Source organism: Podarcis filfolensis, assembly GCF_964270895.1.
Source record: "Podarcis filfolensis genome assembly, chromosome: 6".
Lineage (NCBI taxonomy): Eukaryota > Metazoa > Chordata > Lepidosauria > Squamata > Lacertidae > Podarcis > Podarcis filfolensis.
In genome coordinates, this window is record NC_139609.1 from 28,902,950 (window position 1) to 28,927,206 (window position 24,257).

The window sequence follows — 24,257 nt, forward strand, 5'->3', positions numbered from 1 at the left end:
CGGGAAAGTATGGCAGCCGTTGTCGGCAGTGCTGTTTGCGCCGATTTGCCATAAAAGTAGCTCAGAAACCGCATGGGGTGCCGTGCTTTTTAACACGTGCCTGAAACACATGGGATGTTTGGGCTGCAGCGTCTCTTCCATCTAAAAATCCCAAGGAAGGGAGGCTTTAGATAGTGGCACTTAATAGCAGTTTTTAGGATGGATGTGGGCAAACAAGGTAAAGGTAAAGGGACCCCTGAACATTAGGTCCAGTCGTGGCTCTGGGGTTGCGGTGCTCATCTCGCTTTATTGGCCGAGGGAGTCTGCGTACAGCTTCCAGGACATGTGGCCAGCATGACTAAGCCACTTCTGGCGAACCAGAGCAGCGCACGGAAACGCCGTTTACCTTCCCGCCGGAGCGGTACCTATTTATCTACTTGCACTTTGACGTGCTTTCGAACTGCTAGGTTGGCAGGAGCAGGGACCAAGCAACGGGAGCTCACCCCGTTGAGGGGATTCGACCCGCCGACCTTCTGATCGGCAAGTCCTAGGCTCTGTGGTTTAACCCACAGTGCCACCCATGTCCCGTGGGCAAACAAACTGATATTAAATCCAGGTAAGATGGAGGTGCTGTAAACTCTGCTGGAATGGTGGCTGCCAGGAGGTCAGATCACATAAACACCACTGTCACTGGTCGCCAGTGCATTTCCAGACTGAACCTAAAAGTGTTGCTTTTAACAATTAAAGCCCTAAATAATTTGGACCAAAGCCCAATGGAAGGACTGCCTGCCTGCTCCAATACTGATCTTTCTGCTTTACTCTTAAGTTCAAAAATGGAAAGACGAGTCAGTTGGGAGAGGGTGGCTAAGCTCCCATTTCTGCGGCTGACCCAGCAGAATGCTTTCTTCTGCCTCCAGTTCCTGTTTCTCCCACTGCAAGAGAAAACAGGTGGCTAGGCAGAGTTGCACAAAAGACAGGCATACATGTCATGCTGGCATACAAACTACAGCCTTTCCTCAGCATGAATTGACTATATCTCAGTTGGAATCTCTTCAATTAGCACTGTTACAAAGATCTTCCTTGACTGGAGAAGATGTGGGTATGTTTAAGTCATGCCTGGCAACTATAGCAACTGACAGCCTGCTTTGCTCTTGCATAAAGTGTGCAGTCTGAAAGCAGTACCTCTCTCTCCGCCCCCCAAAAATGTGGATAAACGGGCTCACTGATAGTTTACAGTCTGCCAAGATTCCTAATTACAACTCTCTTTAAAACACAAGGCTTAACTGGATTATACGATATCACAAAACAAAAACCACACCTAGAGTTTTTTGCCCACATCTGCAGCTTTGCCACTTGCCACAGTGGAAAATTGTGGGGTTATTGTTTTGCATCATTTTTTCCTTGTCCTATCAGGTCCTTCTCTGAGAAACAACCCAGTCTTGGATCCAGCCCTGCTCTGCCCCTAATGAAGAAGAAGAAGAAGAAGAAGAAGAAGAAGAAGAAGAAGAAGAGTTTGGATTTGATATCCCGCCTTTCACTCCCCTTCAGGAGTCTCAAAGCGGCTAACAATCTCCTTTCCCTTCCTCCCCCACAACAAACACTCTGTGAGGTGAGTGGGGCTGAGAGACTTCAGAGAAGTGTGACTGGCCCAAGGTCACCCAGCAGCTGCATGTGGAGGAGCGGAGACACGAACCCAGTTCCCCAGATTACATGACTACCGCTCTTAACCACTACACCACACTGGCTCTCTATTTTGTGGCCTTACGATTGGCTACTGACGGTGGAAACCCCAATCAGTAGTAGCATGTGTTCTGCTCTGCTTTTGGAAGGCATAGTGAGAGCTTCCACTTGGCAAGCACAGAGGAAGCAATAAATAATTCCATAACAGCCAAAGGAGCTTCTCTGCTGGCAGAAGGATACCTTTGCATCATCCTATCCCCTTTCAGCAGTGTGGCTCAGGGATTATGATTGTTTTGTAAAGCAAGTAGAAATATGCTTGTTCCTTCAAATATAAACATCCAATCTTTTCTATAACTGTGCTGTTGCACCCGAATTTCCTCTATGGAGTTCCCATTTGCCTTTTATAAGATTCCCCCTTCTCCCCAAGTTTCATCCCCCCACTGTTCTCCCCCTAAATTCAAGAGCTCCCAGTTGTGCCACATAAATCTTTGTTTCCCCCTTTCATTAAACTGAGTGCATTTGGGTTTTTTCCAATAAAAAGCTGAAAGAGCTCTCAGCTGTGATGTGCTTGAACTTGCTTTCTGCTAATACGTTGAGGGATGTGGTACAAAAGGGAATTTTTGGCCACACAGAATTGCCAGTACATGTTCCAGGGGCAGCATTGCCCATCCTTGTTTGCCCCTGAGCAAAGCATGTAGCTACCTGCATGATGCCTTTCCACCAAATCCAGGTTGAAAGCAGCTATGTCCTTAAATATGTACTTGCATTCAGTTGTGCATGCGGGTGAATAACCTTAAGGTCAACCCAATAAGTCAGAGCTAATGATAGTGGGGGAATCAAAGGACCAATTGAATGGGGGAAAGTTATGTAAGGGCAGGGTTACACTTTCCTGTAAAGATCAGGTTTGCAGCTTGAGAGTACTGCTGGACTCAACATTACTTCTGGATTCCCAGGGGGTAACTGCTGTCTGGAAGGCCTTTTATTAGCTGGGCCTGATATGCTAAGTATCCCTGCTGAGACCCAGCAGACATGGCGACTGCCAGTTTTGTTTTTGTTTCAATAATTTTTATTAAAGATTTATTGTCTGTGGTTGGCTGCAGTGAGGTTTGTTTGCATTTGTTGACTATCATAATGCTCTCTGCTGTATTAGCCAGCCTTTGAAGATGGTTAAAGAACTTCAGCTATTGAGATGGCTTATTTTTAATAGGCTTGGTTCAACATGATCATGTTTCACCTATTGTGTGATTACTGCACTGACATTTAAAATCAGAGTGCCGGTTTATTTTACAGAACATCACTACTCTTGCTTTGAAAATATCAAAGCCAGCACACTTCATTTGGTAAGCCATATTTATCTCACGTCGGATTTAGTTCCAAGGAAACAGGAATAGAGCTGCAAAACTGTATGTAATACTAGCAATAAAGAGGAAGTAAGTAGTTCCCCTTCTCATGTAAATCTGGATCACCAGCCATGCTTCACAATGCCGGGATAAAAAGAGAAACATGTCATTATGAAAGGATCCTATCTTTCAGATCAGGAAGAGTACATCTGCTACTGCAGAAAACATTGGTTTCAGTTTTAGCACTCAAGTGTGGATGCTCAGGATGTGTGATTAGTTGTTGCACTTATCTGCAGAATCTGCTTGTCTTACAAGCATCATAGTAGTGCACGCTACCCACTTCCCCAAGTGACAAGGAATTCCAGAAACAGCAGATTTCCATCAAAATTCTGAGAAGGGTTTTTAGTTACGATGAACATACATCAGCAAGAACAAAACGTTTTTAAAGTTGAGATTTCCTCCTAAAGCCCATATATTCACAGAGTTTTATGGCACGCTGCCCTCTACTGGCCCATTTGTTGAGGTGATTTGAAGACCAAATAGCTTTCTCAAAGTGTGCAAAATACCATACTTTTATTCGATCAATGTATGAGGCTACCTATGAATGAGCCCAACTGATGGGCTGTCATCAAGCTCAGGATTATAATGACTTATGATGGTTGCACCGGGTTTCTAATGGGAGTATTCTGCATTACAGGTGTTAAGTTAGCAGTCCCAGGCCATTGTGAATAGTGACATTTTGCACACGTTTAAGCTTTAATGTAATTGTCGCAGGGTGTACTTTTGCCTCCAATGCGCTTCCACCACTGGTTTGGGAAGTGATGTATACACAAAGTAAGCCACAATCCACATCTATCCTGTTGTTGGTTATGAAATACTTTGTTTTGATCTATTTTCCCCAAAACTAGGTTCAAACTGAGAAAAATAACGACTTAGCTGAGTTTTAAGTTGGTACGGTTGGCACACAGCCTATGAAGCAAAGTTGACTCGAGCAGCAGCTTCACAAGGAAGTGCCATTTCTCTCTTTCCATCTCTGTAGGACAATTGGGTTGTGGGGAGAAGAGCTCTAGTCCTGAGCAGGTGGTAGAGGCATCGTTTTGATTTTTCACTTTACAAGGTGAAAAGATCTATGTACGGTACAGAAGACAAATTACAGTGCAAGAAGGAACATAGCTTTTATTTGTAATTTTACAGGGAAGGCTTATGCTCGCAACTGTCCTCAAGCAAGGTCATTTTCTACCTAAGAATTGGCCCAGAGCCCTATTCGCACTTAACACGGTGCACGCCTCCCTTCGTTTATTCAAGATAAACAAGCTTTGGAAGAGGCAATAAAATGTGTGGTTCTGTGATCTTCTGCATGCACTTCTGTGCATTGGTGTTTCACTCAGAAGGCAGAGTCCAGTTAGCCTTACTCCCAAGAAAGTGTACACAGGATTTTAGCCTTGTTCAAATACTAGTTAGCAGGCCCACTCCTTGGGAAAGTGTAGTGGGTAGGGGCTAAAGGCCAGCTCATTATACAGTAACAAGACTTGGCAAACTTTTCCTACTTCAGCCTGCCAGTACCATATTGCATATTTTTTAGTGTTTCTCCACAGGTAAAACTTCCCACATGAACACCATGTCAGGAAAAGACTAGTGGTTCCGAATTAGCTAAGTACTGCAGATCCCCCGTTTTTCAAAAGCCAATCCATGGACCCCCCTACTTTTGAAAATTTTGATAACTCTATGGTATTTAATGGTGTCACAGATTCCCTGAGTGGGCTCCGCAGACCCCCTCGGGTCTGCAGACCACCAATTGGGAACCAATGGACTAGAACAGAGCTTTCCAAGTTGTGTGTCGCAACACATTGTGTCGGTTGCAGTGTGTAGTTGTGTCATGCAAATGCTCCCCATGCTCCTCCAGGGGCTGGAAAGGGGTTAGTTTAACCTCTGGTTTGCTAATAAAACTGAATTACTGTGTTGCAAAATGATGCATGCCTAAAAAGTGTGTTACCAACATGAAAAGTTTGGAAAGCTCTGGATCACACTGATCCTTTCTCCCTGGCATGGCAGTTTTGTATGAACAATATTTTTTTTAAGGGGGAGCACATGCCACATTGTGAGTGTGGGTGTGTGGGGTACAGCGAGAGCTTCATTTAGCAAAAAAGAAAAGAAGGAAAAATAGACGCTAAACAGCAAAACAGCCAAGTGGTCATGGGCGTAGCTTGCCCCTCAAATCAAGTAAATAAATAAAAATACTTAACGAAAAGTAGAAATTGTAGAAAGATTTTGACAGATTTTTTCCCAGCACTTGGGGGGTCGGGGGGGGGGGTCGAAAGTAACTTAAAACAACCGTGGTTGAGACATTTCATTCCAAATCTGCCGGACAGAGGATGATGACAGGTGGCTATCCTTCCCCCTGCCCTAACCTAATGATGCAACTAGCATAGAAGGAGACAGAATCACATCATATAAACAATAAAATGCTGTGAAAAGCAAGATTTCGGGCATATGCAAAATGCTGGAGCCGCAATGCTAAGGCAGAAATGCTTGAGCGGAGGCAAAAGGTTTTCCTTCATACCCATGGTGGGAGCTTGGCCTGTTTCAAGAAGAAGCTTGATTAATAATAATAATAATAATAATAATAATAATAATAATAATATTTATTATTCCCTAGCCACACTCTGCTCCTTTACCTGGTGCCTGCTGCATGTACAGAATTAGCGAAGGTTGCAAACTGCCTGCGGGAAAGAAAATGCAGAACGGCGGCGAGACCCCCCGCTTTCCCCGAGGCCGCAGCCGAGCCGAGCCGCCCCGAAGCCGCCCCACGGCTCCAGGAAACAACCGAGCGGCTCCTGCTCCCGCCGCGGCCTAGTTAGCCCCTCCTCCCCTGCTGCCTCGTCTTCTCCGCCTTTCTCCTAAAAAAAAAAAAAAAACCCACACGCCATGTATCCGGGATAAGCGAGGTAAGCGAGTTGTCGCTTCCCTTCCCCCCGACTCGCCGCCACGCGCCTGAGGGGAGATAGGAGGAGGCCGCACTCCCACCCGCCGCCGTCCTTTTCCTGAATTTTTCGCCCCGCCGGCTTCGGGTCGGCCGCCGCTAACGTGGCTTCTCGTCCCTTCACACGTTTAGATATGAGGGGAGGAAAGGGGACAAAATGGCCTCGGGGGAGCCTCCTGGAAATAAGAGGAGGAGGCGAGAGACTCCATAACCTTGAGGGGGACCAAAAGGCAGGGGAAGCCCGCGTGGTGGGAGCAGCAGTAAGGATAATAATAACTTTAATATTTTTCTCTCGAGGTGGAGGAAAGGAGTATTGGCAAGGCTTCGTTTGGGCGGGTGAATCCTTCCTCCCCCCGCCAAAAACCCCTCAGACTTGGGAGTTTGAATGAAGCAAATACAGTAATGCGATTTATTTAATGAATAATCTCAGAAGCGGTCGTTTAATTTTTAGGCAGGAGTGCTTGCCGAATTCACATGCCAACCCACTCTCTTCCAGAATCCTGGGAACTGTAGTTTAAGGGTGCTGGGAATTGTAGCTTCACGAGGGGTACAGTGCTGGATTAAACCCCGTGGAAGCCCCTGGGCAGTCAAAATCTCGGCTCCCACCCCCCGCCCGACAAATTATTTTGCTTCTTTGTAATTTTATTTTAAGATCAAATAGATACTATTTTGATCTGTTGTTGCAGGGCCCCTAAAAGGCCCATAGGCCGGGGTTACACCTGCCAGCCCACTCCCCCTGAATCCTGGGAAATATAGTTTAAGGTTGCTGGGAATTGTAGCGACATCGGTTGTCATACTTTGGGATTTTCCTGGACATTTTGCCCGGACACTGCTTTTGGATACAGTGGAAATTCCGGACATATGGCAGCCCTATACTCTGCCTATTTGGTAACCCATTGCTGGAGGGGTAGACTTAAGCTCCCAAGAAAGGGTTTAAGAAATTGAGGGAACGTTGCTTGCCTCCAGGGTCTCTCTATTTTGTGCTGAGATTCAGTTTGCATATTGGCAAATTCAGGTTACGCAAGGGAAGTGGGTTTGGTGCTCGTGTGTGACAAAAAATTCTTCCTAAAGAAATCGGACGACTTGTAGTAAGGAAAAGCTGTGGAGAAATGCAGTTGAAGGTGTAGGATAACAATAGCTTGATGAGACATTGTATAGCCTCTCTTGCAAACAAATTGGAACGAATGTTCAGTAAACAGTGGGCGTCATATAACTGCTCAGCAAATCAGGATGAATACTCAGTAGATAGGTCATATGAAAGTGTCCTAGATTGTTGGATACTAACGGTACTAAGTGTTTTTATTTTGGGTTACAGTCTCATAATGTAACATCCCTTAGTTTCTGGGGTGATGAATTTTACAGCTGGCTGTATTGCACAATGCATATAGTATCTCAAAGAAGTAGTTTAAAATATATTTTGATTCCAAAGCCTCAGTCAGTATAGCCAGTAGTTGGGGATGAGGGAGCTTTAGACCAGTGGTCTCCCCCCTTTTTTACCCATGTAACACTTGAAAATTGCTGAGGGTCTTGGCAGACAACTTAATTCCTTTTCTGCCTGTTACAGCAATTGTAATGTGCTGTGCTAGATGCTGAATGATTTTCAATTGTATATTTATTTTGTTTCATATATATTGTATGAAGTACAGTATCAGAATTAAAAGAAGCAAGAAAAATACAATTAACCAATATGCGATGGATGTGCCATCTCCTGTCTTCAGCCACAAATCCACAGACATGCCACAGAATGAATGGCACTCACAGATGGTTGTTGGTCCACAGACCACAGTTTGGCAACCCTTCCTGTAGACCCACAACTTTCAGAAGATCATAGTTCTCCTGCTGGCAGTAGGCTGTGGAAGACCTTGTGGGATGCCAGTGGCTTTGTATTACCTGGATCCAAAGTCCCCCAGGTCCCACCAAGAGACTTGATTCTTGGGCTGTTGGCCGTACCAGCAAAAAAATCGACACTTTTCAACTTCCACCCAGTCTGGTGCAAGCAGGATGGCTTCAGATGTGGATCTGCTGCTCTGCCTTGCTGATCCTGGCTAGGAATTAGGCTTGTGAATGAACATGCATACTGACTGGTTTCTGTAATCTTAGAAACATAGTGATTTATACTTAGAGTACTGACTGACCCAGTTGCAGGGATCAGGTAGTTACTAAGCCTAAAATAGGAGTGAAAGCTTACCTAGATGGATGAGTATATGACATGTGTGATGACTTTCAAGTCCTGTGCTCCTCCTATCTATCCTTAATATAAGCACATGTAAGGCTTATATCAACAGAAAGGGAGTAGGTGGTGCTGTGGTCTAAACCACTGAGCCTCTTGGGCTTTCCGATCAGAAGGTTGGTGGTTCAAGTCAGCGCAACAGAGTGAGCTCCCGTTGCTCTGTTCCAGCTTCTGCCAACCTAGCAGTTCGAAAGCACACCAGTGCAAGTAGATAAATAAGTAGTGCTGCGGCGGGAAGGTAAACGGCACTTCTGTGCGCTCTGGCACTCTTTACGGTGTCCTGTTGCACCAGAAGCGGTTTAGTCATGCTGGCCACATGACCTGGAAAGCTGTCTTTGGACAAACACCAGCTCCCTCAGCCTTAAAGTGAGATGAGCACCGTACCCCATAGTCAAGTTTGACTGTTCTTAACTATCTGGCGGTCCTTTACCTTTACCTATATCAACAGACATTCCACATAGGGATTTAAGTTACACTGAAGAATAGTTATACAATTATGGTCTGGTATTTGGCACTATTGTTTGTGTGTAGTTGTTTCATGCACTTATAAACTTATTGTTATGCAGGCATGTTCTTTGCTCAGCAATGCTTCAGCTACCTTGGCACTAGAACATCACTACTGAAGATTACTTACCCTTTGAGATACTTCAAGGTTTCATCCTTTCCTGTATGTATTCCATATCTTCATAGATTATGTGATTGTATGTGCATATTGTTATCTTTATGATTCACTTATGTCCACGATCCTGAATTTGGAGATCTGGTTTTGTTTAATGTCTTTGTTTTGCTCTCCAACATTGCCAGACACTTGTAAACCAATTCACCTTTTGCAGTGAGCAAGTTTGTGCAAGACAGTATTTTCTTCTGCTTTCTTCTATTCTTATTGCAGAAGGTATCAATTGGAACACAGTTAGTATTGACCATAAGTTAAAATAATGACAATTTTAGTAGTAGACCAGTATGGCTATATAGTTGTGTCATTCTCTAAGGTGCTGCAAGACTCTTGGTTGATTTAACTCTGAGAGATATGTTTAAAGTTGGTAAAGGCAGCTTTTTTCTTCCTTTTGTTTCCCTTACCACCTGTAACAGCTTAAGCTACATCCTCTATCTTTTTTATTTATTACATAGAATATGGAGTCACTAGGTTGGCTTGGATGTTAAAAAAAATATCCTTGCCTTCTAGACATTCATGAAGCAGTTCAAGATTTGGATTGAAAAATAGTGTTCTGGAGTATACGTATACTGTATAGCCAGCACAGTAGAATGAAGGTCACCCAAACAGTGCTTCCTTTTATCTAGACTGCTGTTATGTCGCTTGGTGTGTGTCTTTACATATATGTTCCATTTGTCAAACAGCTTTGATGTTACTTTGTGGAATTTTTCACAATGATTTTTTTTTTAAAAAACCTTCAATACTATGATATTGTCTGTTACACCCTTTAAATATGTTGCTGGGCACTTGAGTTTTGTGTTGGACAACCTTAGCTTTTAAAATAGTGGTTAAAAAAACTAGTTTTTAATAGATCCACAAAAATTCTTGGAAAACAAAGGAAGGGGGTTATTTTTTCTTTGGGAAAGTGGAAAAATAGTTTTCCAGCTATTGTTTGTTCAGGACGGACAGAGTGGCACAACCAGTGGGGTGTATTCTGTACCTAGCAGATTCTTTCCTCATATGATGGAGAGAACATAGAGCCAGGCTCAATAATATTGTGAAGACAGATCCTGTTACCTACACACAGGTTTTTATTAATCTCTCTTATGCACATATCCTAGCTTTTGCAATTCTTCTCTGTCTTCTCTTCTTTGCCTTCACCACTGTCTTTGAAAAACAACAAGATACATAAATCACATTTCCTCTACCCCTTTGTTCTCAAGTAAGTGCTAAAAGATTGTGCTCTGACATACATCTATGATATACTCTTTCTTATACTGGGTTTGAACAGAACTTATATTTAATCTTAACCATTCTATTTAGTATCCTTGCATAGATTGGCATTTTGTCAAACATGTATTGTAAGAGAATATTGGTTAATTGTTACATTGAACTGTGTTTGCAGCGCCTGTCAGTTTCATCAGCTTTAGAATGAACTACAAGGAGAAATGTCATAGATTACCATAGTGTCCAACAATACAATACTTTGTAGTTCTAACAAGAATTATCCGTCTTTGATTCTTGTATGTAGACTATGACCTTCAAGCACAAAAATGCAAAACGAATTGAAGGGCTGGATAGCAATGTGTGGTAAGTAATTATTAATGAAAATGAATGAATGAATGAACGAATGAATAATGGAAATGTCTGTACTCCTTGTAGTTCATTTGTATGCTTTTCACCTACATTGTCAGCTGACCAGGTGCAGGGCCAGGGTGGGGGGCAGGGAGAGAAACCTCTTGGTCAGTGAAGCCACTGGGAGTGGGCTCCAGGCTTTTGTGTGCTCCTCCCCTCTTCCCTACAAATGAATCTCTTTGTTCCTTTTATGGTTAAAAGATCTTGGATGAATCACAGTGATAATTACCGGTTGTGCAGCCTGTGAGTCTGCAGAACAACTTTGCTAGGACTACAATGTTTAAATAATGGGGGCAGGGTCAATTTTAGCTAACAGGCTGAGATAAGGTGATTCTGGCTTTGTTTATGAGGCTATTTTGGTTCTAATTTGCTACATTTATAAAGAAGGAAAAATGAAATAATAATCCTCTGTCAACTGCGGGGAGGGTCAAATGTACTTTCAACAGCATTGGGGGGAAAACCACAAAACCTGTTTTTATTGGTCTTCCATAACTCAGTGTTCTAGTTGGTCCTCAACCAAGATGATTTTTGAATTGCCCTTTGGTGCTTCAGAAGTGGTTATGTCACATCACGTGTTTCAGCTTACTAGATGTTACTGGGAGTGGAGGATGAGGCACAGAAGCCATGTAACGCTTATGGCACCTATTTCTAGCCTGAAAGCTTGACTTAAAACTAGACTGATGGCAATGAGGCCTCCAGGATCTCTGATAAACTAATATCTGGTTGAATGCTCTCTGGGTGGTTTCCCACATACCCATGTGTTCTATACTGTGTTTTTGATTTACCATGGATCCGAAATATTCTTCCCTGTAAATGGGTATGAAATACCTTTGTAATCATTTCTTCCTTCCTTAGGGTGGAATTTACAAAAGTTGCTGCAGATCCCTCAATTGTTAATCTGGGACAAGGACTTCCAGATATATCTCCTCCTAACTATGTTAAAGAAGCATTAGCCAAAGCATCATCTGTGGATATGCTGAACCAGTACACCCGGGGTTTTGTGAGTACATCTTAACTCTCTCTGAGAGGTTGCTTTAAATCAGTTGCATATCCAAACATTTTCTCATGGTTTCCACACGCGCCTTCTTCATTTTGGATTCTTGGGCTGAATTGAAACACGGTAACCATAAATCTCCAAACAGTGGCCAATGTAAATATGGTCCAAAGAGGACTATACGTAGGGCCAGGAGAACTGACTATGTAAATGACTTCCCAATGTAATGTTATTATTAATCTATATAGTACATTTCAGTATATAGGGCACTACACTTCGGCTTTCTTGCACATAATGCTTAACCATGGTTTATCATTATGAAGATGAGCCTCAAGGAGTAGTTCAAAAGATTTGACTTCTGTTTTTGATTAACTGCAGCTTCTTGTGATGTTCAACCCACACACACTCTGGTTAATCATTCGTTGAAACAAGCCAGCTTCAAATCATGAGCTGTGAACTGGGCTTGTTTCAATAGACTGTAGTTAAAATGAAGCCATTTGTCTGGACATAATGCTAAACTGCAATTAACTTAAAGCTTCCAATCTTCTCCTTGCAGCTGCACGAAGAAGGGGGGGGGGAGGAGAAGGACAGGAGCCTGAGGCTTGCTTTGGTTCATCCATGTAACATTAAACCATGGTTTATATGCAAATACAGCCAATTCCTTTCTTGTTCTTCACCATGGTGCAATATGAGCATTCATCAGAGGGTAGTTACTCCTTTTTCAGTGACCCATGAATGGCAGTATAACTGTTTCTAGAAATTTATATGTGTTACGAGCATTTTTGTTCCACATTATTTTTTCTTCAAAGGGTCACGGTCATAGATCCTTACTGATAGTACACACAATTCCCAGCTTGTGATCTTGCACAAAGACTCCTATTCAGTGGAAGGCTGGCTGTGCAGAAGAGATTCCATGTGAACTGTGCCTTATATTGTTTTTCTTGTTCAGCTCAGTATAGTAGGTTCTCTCCTAGATGTGATGACAGTTTCTAATTGTTTAAATCTTTAGAATGGTATGTCTAATTGGGTAACTCTGTTTTGTGCATCAGCCATGCTAGATTTGGCTAACAGACAATACTGTATTATTTGTCGGTTGTTTGTTATTAACTGGCATAAGAGTCTATGTATTTTCTCTTGCGTTCATAGGGACATCCTTCGTTGGTGAAAGTCTTGTCCCAAGTGTATGAAAAGGTTTGTGGAAGAAAGATTGATCCATACACTGATATCCTGGTGACAGTAGGGGGATATGGATCTCTGTTCAGTGCAGTGCAGGGACTCATTGAAGTAGAAGATGAGGTAAGTTTTGTGATGCATCCCAGAATAAAAATAACTCTCTTCTATGAAAACATATGTGTGTACACACCCACCCACCCTTAGAACATGGGTAGCATTCCATTAGTAAGTGATCAAGCCTACTCAGAAATCCTTTTCCTTGGCAGCTTGATGGTTTATTGAAGGGTGGAGAGCTGACTTTTGTTAGTTTTGGTTGAATAAGAAATCAACTTTGAAGCAGGGCTTTTTTTTTTTACCTGCCAGATTCCTATGCCTTTAAGAGTATGTTGATGCACCTTAATTTAGCAGATGAAGGATTTCTTGGCATTGGGATAAAGTTATAGAAAAAGCCTCAGCTGCTTAACTATTGTGCAGTAGGTTGAAGGCAGGATATAGGGACTAGTGTTGTTCTTTAAGCAACTGTATGTCTGAGATGAATTGTCCATCAATCTACCACTTAATTATCAACCTGTTGTAAATTAGCTTCCTTGGCTACTCCCCGGTACAGCTGAAAAAAATCCTAGGTGCTTGTTCTTTCAGGTGCCTAGAACGTTGGTCCTGAATCCTTTAAAACTTGAAACATTTCCCAACTTCAAACCCTGTTCTTTTTTTCTTGAGTTGTATAAGTTTGTCAATAATGGGGATCTATAAGCACTTAGGGCAGGGTGGGTTTTAAATCAAATAGCCTGCCTCATTTGGGGTAAAATTGGCAATGAACCGATAGCTAGCTACCTTCTGATATTTTGTCTTTTCACTTTTGCTTTATATGTCTACCTCATCCCTTCAGTTTTGCTGCCATTATTATAAATCTTCACTTATTTCCTATTATCCCCAGCACACAAAAGCAGCCACTGTGAAGTAGCAGTGGCTGTGGCATTTACAGATATACTTAAGAGTTTTAGCTTTTAATCTAAAATACTACCCCGTGTTTGTTGACAAGAAGTACTTCTTTTAATGCAATGTGCTTTCCTAAATATATAGAATTAGCATTGTATCAGATCAAAAGCGGGTTCTTTCTTTGAAGAAAGGTATAATATCATTTTGTAATTTCTTACTCACATAACTTACCTATATGTTTACTTTAGGTGATAATAATAGAACCCTTCTTTGACTGTTATGAGCCAATGGTGAGGATGGCAGGAGCCAAGCCTGTTTTTATACCCTTGAGAAATGTGAGTGTGTTTAGAATATTATTATAATCAGAGTTTATTTAGATAGGGGAATGAAGAGAAGTGTTGCACCTTGCAGTTTTTCATAATGAAGGTTATTTCTTCCCTATGTTACTCTGCTTTGTGTGCTCAGTGAGAAACAGAATGGATCCAGTAAACAGATTAATAACAACAAGAAAGCAATGCCTCCCAAAAGTCTAGAATTAAATGATAAAAGCCCAAATAGGTTTCAATAATTTAACTTAGGATTGCTTGGTGGCCTTGCTTTAAATGTGAAAGCCACATTAAGTTTCAAAAACTGAGGGGTGTGAGCAGGCCAGCTAATTAATTTATTCAGCTTCAAGCATCCTTAAGTGCTTTTGTCTGTAACAATATTTAAAGTGGTACTTAAGGCCACAATGGAAGATGGTAATTCTGGTCCCCCCTGGTTTTTTATAGTACTAGTTTTGGATCCTTAGAAATGCATTGCTGCTATATGGAACACTTAATCCTTTAATCGATTTTGATGACTAGATCTAGTGGATCAGAGGAATCATCACTGGAAAGTCCCAAATGATATGAATGACCTTTTTTTGTTAGTGATCAGAATTTGAGATTTCTATGCAGTTTACTTGTGTATTTTGTATAGTTGAATGATTCTTAGGATAAGATCACTAGTGGAATGTTTAAAGAAAGTTTATTTCAGCCTGATAAAACATCTTTCCCCCTATAACTCAGAGACCTGCAGCTGGAGAGACTGCATCTAGTGCGGACTGGGTCTTGGATCCTGCTGAACTTGCAAGTAAATTTAATTGCAAGACGAAAGCTATTATATTGAATAACCCTCACAATCCTATAGGAAAGGTGAGATTCCTGTTTTTAAATCTGCCTGCTAAATGTTATAAAATGTTGGCTCTGACGATATTGATTAATACATTGTTTTCTTTCCCTTTCTATTTTAGGTCTATACGAAAGAAGAGCTCCAGATAATTGCTGATCTCTGTATTAAATACGACACCCTGTGCATCAGTGATGAAGTATACGAATGGCTGGTATACACTGGCAATAAACACATTAAGATAGGTACTGAATTGTATGGTAGTCAATGGGAAACGTATGTGTACATTTCATTCACGTTGTTCCTTCTTTCATATGTATAAAAATAGTTCCTATTGTTGAGTTTAAAGTTACAGCTAACCTGAGAGAGCTACATGCATTGTTTGGTTATCACCCAGTCCTCCTAAAGTATGTTCTGCCCCTTCAGTTTGGTATAATCTATATCCTTGATAAGTATAATGCCCGTTACTTCCTCAAAATTTTGAGGATGTTGATCTGCAATGGACCCATCACTGAGGCTTTGAAAATTAAGCAGGGTGCATTCTTCCAGTTCAGAAACCACCAGCATTTTGAGACGTGTTAGTTTGTAGACTGGAAATGGGCAATAAAGTATTGTTGCCGGATTAAAATTAGGTATTTTATAAAAGCTCATTAATAGTATTTTGTAGACTAGCTATAATTCTGAAGTATAGGACTATATTACCTTATTAAAATGAATTACTTTTGTATTTCTCAGTTTGCAGCTCCCATGTTTGACATGTAATTTCCTACTGATCTTAATATTTGTACAGTCTTGAATGTTCATTTAAAATCACTTGTATGTAAATAGTCATATGTACGAGCACTGTGGATGCCTTAATGCATCTCTGTCCTCCAATGGACCTTAGCGGGAATGGGAAAAAATCTATTATTTCAGTTGCATACTCAACTTATCATATGGGAGAAGTGCATTCCTGATGGACACAGGCATTTTTATCACCCAGCAGATAATATGTACAAAACGCTCTGCTAAACGATTCAAAATATAGCATTTGGCCATCAGTGCCTTTTCATTTTCTCACTTTTAAGTAGATCCCCAAAACAGTTTTCCAATCTATTGTTGAAACCTACAAACCATTAAACCTACAGGCAAGCGACAGTTATTTTATAAAGTAAGCAGAATTCTTTTCTCCCAAGAAACCTTATTTTCTCTAGCTTATATAACATGCACATAAAGATTGTGCAAAGAGGAGAACACAAATCCTCCTCCCAGAGGCAGAGATGTTCTTGTATTAAGCTTCACGTATTCCATCAGCTGAAATGACACGTCGCTCGTGAAAAATGTGAAATGAATATTGCATCAATTTACAGCATCTGGTGGTGGCTCTCTAATATTTATCTAATAGAGGTTGCCAGTGATAGATCATAAAATCAGCGTAGTATTTGTGCTGTCATCTAGGCAGTTTCCTCTGGTATAGAACACTTCGTCATTTCTCTTATCTAGCTTGTGCAAAACAGGAGCTTCATGTGACTAATGATTAGAGTTCCACTGGCAGATTTAAAGATTGCATATTGTAAGCAAGGATTCTTCTGGCGTCTCAACAGGCATAGTGCTTATTTGGGTAATATGTATGTATGTAGCCTTACTAATAGTTCTTGGTGCTTGCTCAGATACAAAAATACATTCTATTCCTCTGTAGCTTAATACAGTGAAGGTGCTTGTCTACGTACTCTAAAAGTCACCTGATTGATTGTGTGACTCCCCAGCAGTCTTCTGAAAATGAGTTGGCTAGCTGTTTCCTCCACAAATTGATAATCTCTTGTTTTGTTTTAGATTTGCTAAATGTAATTGAAGCCCGAGGTGATGGCTGGAATTCATCACAGAACTACGCATTACAGAATGTGTTCCCTTCTCCTTGTCTGCAGCACATAGCATTACTTGTCATTTTCCTCCATTGATACCCAATAATGTCAAGTGAGGGCTGGACAGCCTGATGCTGCCACAGCATGAGTTAATGCTGCGTCACCTATAACTTGTACCTCCTCCCTAACATGGGTTGCAGGAAAATACTCTTATGGGGTTTTTTTAAAATTTATTTTGGATGTGTGTGTATTTCGTGTGCTACACCGTTATATGGGATTTAGGGAAAATTTTACTCTTTCAGTTCAATACGAACAACAAAGAGCTCATCTGAATGACCTGATAAAATGACTGAGACCTCTCTCTGGTGTGGTGTGGTGTGGACATACCCTCATGTGCCACAAGATGCCTGAATGAGGGTGTGAGTAAAGGAACAATGTGCTTTCAGTATATACCCATTTAGTTTGAACATAATGAAGCCAGCTTCATACTTATCCAAAAGAATATATGTTCCTTTGTAGGATGCATGATTAAAACATACCTATTTATTGTTGGAGAGGTAAAGCTTGTTAGCGCCGTTCGTATGTAATTAACTCTTGATCCTTTTCTTTCTTTTTTCACAGCTACTTTGCCTGGAATGTGGGAAAGAACAGTAACTGTAGGAAGTGCTGGGAAAACATACAGTGTAACTGGCTGGAAGGTAAGTGAACAGAATAAGACATAATGCAAATGAAGAATCATATATGTTGAAGTACCGCTAGGTTGACATACCATGGAGATCATTTGCTAGCGTGCACAAGCTATACGAAACACGTGCAGAATCTGTATTAAAAATTAACCCCTGACATTATAGAAATTCTAGATGCTGTGCATACAGGATATTCCACTCAGAACTGAGAAATCCTACTGTTTACATTTTGAACAGGCGGTCAGTATGTACGCTGTAAACAGTAAGCATTTCCAGTTTGCACATCTTTTGAAGACCTTGTGCTTGCTGTGCCAGTTCCAGTGTTAGATGTAGAAGATGGTGGTTGCTGGTGGCAAGTTTCACCTGAGAAAATCAGGCCAGGGTCCAACAAACTACAAGGAGACTTCTGCAGGTGCACTAAGCTCTTTTGGGATTCTTATCCCAACTGCCTGACTGAAAAGGTATCATAAAATGTTGGGGGCTTCCCCAACACAGGAAAATACACATGTGGGGTTTCATCCAGCAACAGAACCATGTAAAATCCCATGTGTGTATGCAAACATACCTTAGGCATGGCTATCATAGCACTGTAGAGTTGGAAGGGACCCTGAGGATCATCTAGTCCAACCCCCTGCAATGCAGGAATACGCAGCTGGTCCATACAGGGATCGAACCTGCAACCTTGGTGTTATCAGCACCATGGTCTAACCAACTGAGCTATGTAGCTCTCTTGGAAGCAGTGTTAGGCAAGTGCATGCTGTAACTTCAATATTGTGCGTCTTTTGGTAATTTTTATTTTGTGAAAACTATAAATACAATATGTATCCACAAACAGGCTCATGCACAGATAAATAAATGCACCCTTGCTTAATTTTTGTAACATTTTTGGAGAACATAATTTTCATTTTTCTTGGCAGGGATTTATTTTAATTGCAGAGCAGCCTTTTAAGTAGGGACACACCTCGCTGCCCCTGGGGAGTAATTATCTAAGCCAGGCAAGAAATCTTTTATAAACTGGAAGAGATGGGTTCCCCCCCACTTTAAGTTTGTCAGTAGTCTACCACTTTAAAATGTGATTATTTCCATGTTTCTCAACTTTTATAAATGTTAAGTAAACAGCCAGATATTTGTTACAATTTATTTCTTTTTGTTGAAGCTTGGCTGGTCTGTTGGTCCCCAACATCTGATAAAACATTTGCAGGTGGTTCAACAAAATACACTCTATACATGCCCAACTCCATTACAGGTAGGTACCAAGCCACGCAAAAGGTATTGTAAAGAGCATGATAGTGTAGGAGGTTTGAGCCACTAAACATAATTAAAAATTGACTAATAAGGAATCTATTTGTGGGAATTGCAGATGAAATTAATACTTGAGCATGTTGATCCAATGTAGATTAGCATTTGAATGTCAATAATTCGACATTCCGTTATTAGCAGGAAAACAACAGACTCAAGTGATGGGAGTTGGGATGAGTGATTACCATTGTATATAATACATACTGCCATGCATCTGATGTGTAGTGAAATTCTCATTACTGCTTGGCAGGATGATACAGACAACTGCCTTATACGGTGGTTACTTGGACCCTGTGGAAAGTTACTGTTTGGCAAATGTTTGTCTCTGTGCATCCTTTGGCTAGATTGTTTTCAGATCAAGGTGTATGCTTCCTAAATGTTTGAGGTTTTCTATACTATGTGGTAAGAAAGGAAGATCTGTAGACTGCATTCTTGTTTGTGTTTGTTTTATTATTTTTATTATTATTATTATTATTATTTACAAAACCACAAAGTACATCATAATAATAATAAGTACAAAAAAACCCCATAATACCCCCCGACACATTTAAAAGAACCTAGACTGTTATTCAGCCAAAGGCTTGGTTGAAGAGGAACGTTTTCGCCTGGTGCCTAAAGATGTATAATGAAGGTGACAGATGAATCTCCCCAGGGAGAGCATTCCACAAGCAGGGAGCCACTTAGAAAAGGCCCGTTCTTGTGTTGCCATCCTCCGGACCTCTCATACAGAGGGCACATGAAAAAAGGCCTCAGAAAGACCTCAGATGATGATCACAGAGTTTTGTCACTTTATATGGGGAGAGGTAGTCCTTGAGGTATTGCAGCCCTGAGCCATTTAGGGAAAGGAATGATAAATTCTTTATAATTTATGTCATTATTAAAGCATTAAACATTTAAAAAATCAGATACACATTACTGAATTAATCACTGAAAATGAAGGTATTTGACTTTTTAAAATCTCATACTTGAAAGGAAATATATCTGTTTTACTGATAGATGTGTATCCAGCAATTTTAGAAGCATTTCCATCTGCCTTCCCCCCTCCGCCCTTGACTGCTAAACCCAATTGACAATCTTATTTTTACTCTTCACTGACTTTCTATTTTACTAGAATGATCTGTTTTATTATGGAAAAACTGATAATTAGATTCTAGAGATCTGAGCATTTCTTTGAATACAGCATTTCTTATTAAAAGTGAATCTTCACAAGGTCTGTTTTGTGCCTGCCGCTTGTTGATAATGTGCTTAAATGTGTGCCCCCCCCTCCTTTCCTGATTTGAATTTCCAGGAAGCTGTGGCACAAGCCTTTTTGATAGACTTGAAGCGCATGGATGACCCAGCGTGCTACTTCTATTCTTTGCCTAGAGAGCTGGAAGACAAACGAAACCGAATGGCTCGCATGCTCCTGGGAGTTGGGCTGAAACCTGTTGTTCCAGAGGGAGGATACTTTATGATTGTTGACGTGTCTACATTAAGTAAGTGAAGATTTTATTCCATGGCTGGAATGGGGGTGATGACCCAGTGCTGAAGCTGGGAGAAATATACTATGAGCAAAGGGAGGGCTACAGTGTGTGTGTTTTCTCTTCTGAGTAACAAATATTTTCACAAACATGGTAGTTGTCCTACTGCACTTACAGCAGAACTAGGCAACAATTACAGCTTGTTGGTGTGTTGCCCTTTCTTAATCTGTAAGAACCCCACCACAACAAGCAGTCAGTGATATGGAACAGGGTGGAAAAATACACAGGCTAACGACTTCATGATGTGAATTTTTCATTACAGAGAAAATGGTTGTGTGCCCATTGGCAGCAGACCCTTGTTATCGTAATGTCTGGCTCTCCCCTTAGAATGCAGCTTAAGAGCAAAAACCTGGTACTCTGGAAAGCAGTCTTGGGGAAAAAGAAGTGAAATAGCAGATCTTGCACTTTAGATCTTACCCTGGTCTCCAGATCCTTTCCATCTTGTTGTTGTTGTTTAGTCATGTCCGACTCTTCGTGACCCCACGGACCAGAGCACGCCAGGCACTCCTGTCTTCCACTGCCTCCCGCAGTTTGGTCAAACTCATGCTGGTTATGCCTGTTGTCTTTGTCCGTGGAGTTTTCTTAGCAGGGATACTGGAGTGGCTTGCCAGTTCCTGCTCCAGGTGGATCACGTTTGGTCAAACTCTCCACTATGACCTGTCCATCTTGGGTGGCCCTGCACGGCATAGCTCATAGCTTCTATGAGTTATTCAAGCCCCTTTGCCACGGCAAGGCAGTGATCCATGAAGGGGCCTTTCCATCTACTGTTCTGTAAAAAAATCTCTGCTGAAGTGCCCATACTGGGTAATGCCTTTCTTTTGAAAAACTGCAGCTCTTAAGGTGTTTTTTACCTCTTCTTTTTGTTTTAAAGATGTAGATCTGTCTGACATGGAAAAAGATAAACCTTACGATTATAAATTTGTTAAATGGATGATAAAATCTAAGGTAAGGATTGGTTTTATTTCTCCCTCCTACTCTTTGCTCAAATAACTGTGTCTTTAATTCTAACATCTAAGTGAGACTGTAAAACAGGTGGCCCTGATGTAGGGGATTGTGTGCTCATTGGAAGGCTGCATACCCATTGCTAGGCTTGCAGATCTCTTCCCTGCTTCAGCAGAGATATAAGCCCTTTACTGACATCTGCTCTGTGGGATTTGCCTCTTCTAGGCTAGTCTGTGGCCTAGACACAACCACTACTTAGAGATCAGCTCCTTTGCTAGGAAGATGAGGGCAAACTGCTAGCCCAGGGTGCTTCCAGAATGCAACATTGCAGAATTCCTACATGGAAAGCACTTGAAGCAGTGAAGGAAATATTGCGGCAATCTGTTTGTAGCTTAATTCTGCTTCCCAGACCGTGCACAGAAAAATTCCCACGTGTGAAATGTTCATCCATGATAGTACAGTGCTGTATTTTGAACATGCGAATTTTGTTAATGTGTGATGTGACCTTAATTAAGCTCTTGGGCCGCAACCTTTAAACTCTCACAAAGATACAGTTACCAGAGCTTCCAAGAGCTAAGGTTTAAGCTGTTTTAACGTACCTGCTGAGCATGCAATTGTGCTTTGTGCTTTTTTAAGAAACTGTCAGCTATTCCTCTCACCTCCTTTTGCGGCCCTGAGACCAAAGAACAGTTTGAAAAGTACATACGGTTTTGCTTCATCAAAGTAAGTTCTATAGCATGTGCTTAAATCAAGCTTAAATGTTTTAAGTCTTAGCAGGGCTGTTTGTTTCTATTAGTACCAAAACTTATATCTTCTCCTTTCACTTTTAAGCAGTTTAAATAACTTTTTGATATTGCTCCTAATAATAATTTTTTAGGGTATGATCATATTTTACATCAAGGTGGGCAACCTCTTCTCCATCAAGGAGTAATCTGGAAACAAATCTGGATATCATTAAAATTAATTTCATTTACTCCCGTCATCCTCTTCCCTCCCCATTTTCTTCCTCCTTCCACCCACAAGAAATTAGGTCAAGAGACACAAGTTGCCCACTCCTGATCTACATAGTGCTTTTTCTAAATAGTCACAGCCCAGGATTCCTAATAGTCCTGAAACCTAGGCCAGTGTGGGTAGCAGTTTGTGAATGAGCTGAGTTTTTAACTAGGAAGCCTCTACTTCATGCTGTGAGCCATGATATGCTGGCTTCCCTTTATTTTTTCAGGGATGTGATGATAATTAAAACAAACTTTTCTTCTGCTCCACAGATTGACAACTAGATTGGCTGGGTGCCAACTGCTGTATTGTCATAGGAGTGGGGGACTAGGTGTCTCTGAGTGCATCTCAACCTCACCAAACCATAGCTAGAGTTTATTGCTGGGGAAATGGGGCACATTGTAGATGTTAATAATAATAATAATAAAAATTTTTATTTATATCCCGCCCTCCCCAGCCGAAGCCGGGCTCAGGGCAGCTAACAACAATAAAACAGTACAACACAACACAACACTCTAAAATCATTCATTATAAAATTAATTCAATTAAATTTAATTAGCCACTGGGTAGACATACCCAGGTATTTGCTCCAAACTCATGTGAGCGTGCATGCCACAAAAAGTACCTAATGAAGTTGTTAGAACTGTGCTTCTGTGGATTTGCAATCTTCTAGCAGTAAAATGTCTTATGCACATGAAGAATATTTCAGTTTCAGTTTTTAACTTCCACTGTATTGTTTTGTTGTTGACAGAAAGACAGCACCTTGGATGCAGCAGAAGTGATCCTGAAGAACTGGAAGAAAGATTGACCCAGAACTTAACCTCTTCTGCCATTTCTAAAAATATATGCTCAGTCATACATTTATAACTAGACCTGGAATGTCACATTTCAGGTTACCCTTTCTAAATTGCACTGTGCTGCCATCTGCTGGATATTTAATATTAATAATGTGAGCCAACATACTGGTTTTGACATTGTAAAAATTATAGTCTGTTTTCCAAAATATTCAGTGGAAACCTTTTCCAGCAATCTTCTTTTCTACTTTTCTAAACACACTGAAGTAAAATTCAGAGCCCTGTTCTATGACCTCCTTTATACTTGTACAAATTATTAATGCGTTTATTGCATCGCTTTGGGTTTATTTTTGTCAAACAGCAGCCTTTCTGCAATCCAGACAAAATACTGTATGAGGACATTGAGTGTGGATTTGTGGGCAGGGTCCTTGCTTTACATGGCTTGGCCAGCCAAGGGCATAGCATAGTAGCAGAGGAAAGGCAGCACAGATGGGCATGGGAGCTAGGCGTTGGAACAGGCAGTCTTTTCATTCAGTTCTATTGCTCATGATTAAGTGTGTGTGTGCCAACACACACACACACACACACACACACACACACACAGATGCACATAATTCACAAAAACAAATAATGCCTTGCAATCAGAATGAATAAGAAATGAGATCTGTACAGTATATTTTCGTGAATTCTATTGATTGTAGAGGGGAATGGCTATGGAGATGAGAGGTCAGATTGCTCTAGAGTCTGCGTTTGCCATTTCCCCTTCTTGCGTAAATAAGGCAAGCAATATTTTTTTTGCCAGCTATGCAAATGACACACGCTACCTCGCATAAACTGGATGTAATTCTGTCCCCTCAAATTTTACCATTTTATTTTACAATTAACAATCCTGGGGGATCTGCTAGATATGTTACTTAGAATCACAGAATTGTAGAGTTGGAAGGGACCCCAAGGATCCTCTAGTCCAACCCGCTGCAATGCAGGGATCTCAGCTAAAGCATCCGTGACAGATGGCCATCCAACCTCTGCTTAAAAACCTCCAAGGAAGGAGCGTCCACAATCTTTTGAAGGAGTCCATTCCACTGTCAAACAGCTCTTATCACCACGAGGTTATTCCTGATGTTTAGTCGGAATTTCCTTTCTTGTAACTTGAAGCCATTGGCTCAGGTCCTATGATTTGATTTAACAAATAAATAAAAGTGAAAAATTGGCATAAACATTGACTGCTTTCTTTCACTGATGTTGTAAACAAGCAAAATAGTGTATTCCTTAAACTGGCCAGAGAAACAGGTTTACAGAAACAGATTCTACTCCCCTCCCTCTGCTCAATTTAAGAAGAACTAATAAAGAAAATTTGGAAATGATAGCTTCATAGGACTAATCTTAAAACAGGTTTATAGCCTGATTGTGTGCATGTTTGGAGGGATTTCAGTT

At 41.1% G+C, this 24,257-nt stretch overlaps 1 protein-coding gene and 1 long non-coding RNA gene across 3 annotated transcripts; one reads left to right on the plus strand and one right to left on the minus strand.

Moving 5' to 3' along the window:
- Nucleotides 1-5,642: 5,642 nt before the first annotated feature.
- On the plus strand, nt 5,643-24,040 carry KYAT3 (kynurenine aminotransferase 3). Its single transcript, XM_083620703.1, is given in 16 exon segments — nt 5,643-5,787; nt 5,790-5,896; nt 5,898-5,944; nt 8,776-8,876; nt 10,393-10,451; nt 11,352-11,496; nt 12,637-12,786; nt 13,848-13,934; nt 14,649-14,774; nt 14,873-14,993; nt 17,211-17,287; nt 18,432-18,521; nt 19,863-20,049; nt 20,966-21,039; nt 21,673-21,759; nt 22,781-24,040. Coding segments are annotated over 16 exon segments (1,614 nt in total). The 5' UTR covers nt 5,643-5,688; the 3' UTR covers nt 22,838-24,040.
- On the minus strand, nt 19,063-22,912 carry LOC310765596. 2 transcript variants are annotated; one of them, XR_014549658.1, is made up of 4 exons: nt 22,787-22,912; nt 21,636-21,766; nt 20,512-20,977; nt 19,063-19,400 (listed from the first exon to the last, which is right to left on the minus strand). It is a non-coding gene; the product is annotated as an uncharacterized lncRNA (long non-coding RNA). The 2 variants fall into 2 exon arrangements; XR_014549659.1 differs by lacking the exon at nt 19,063-19,400 and having other exon boundaries at nt 19,827-20,977.
- Nucleotides 24,041-24,257: the final 217 nt, after the last annotated feature.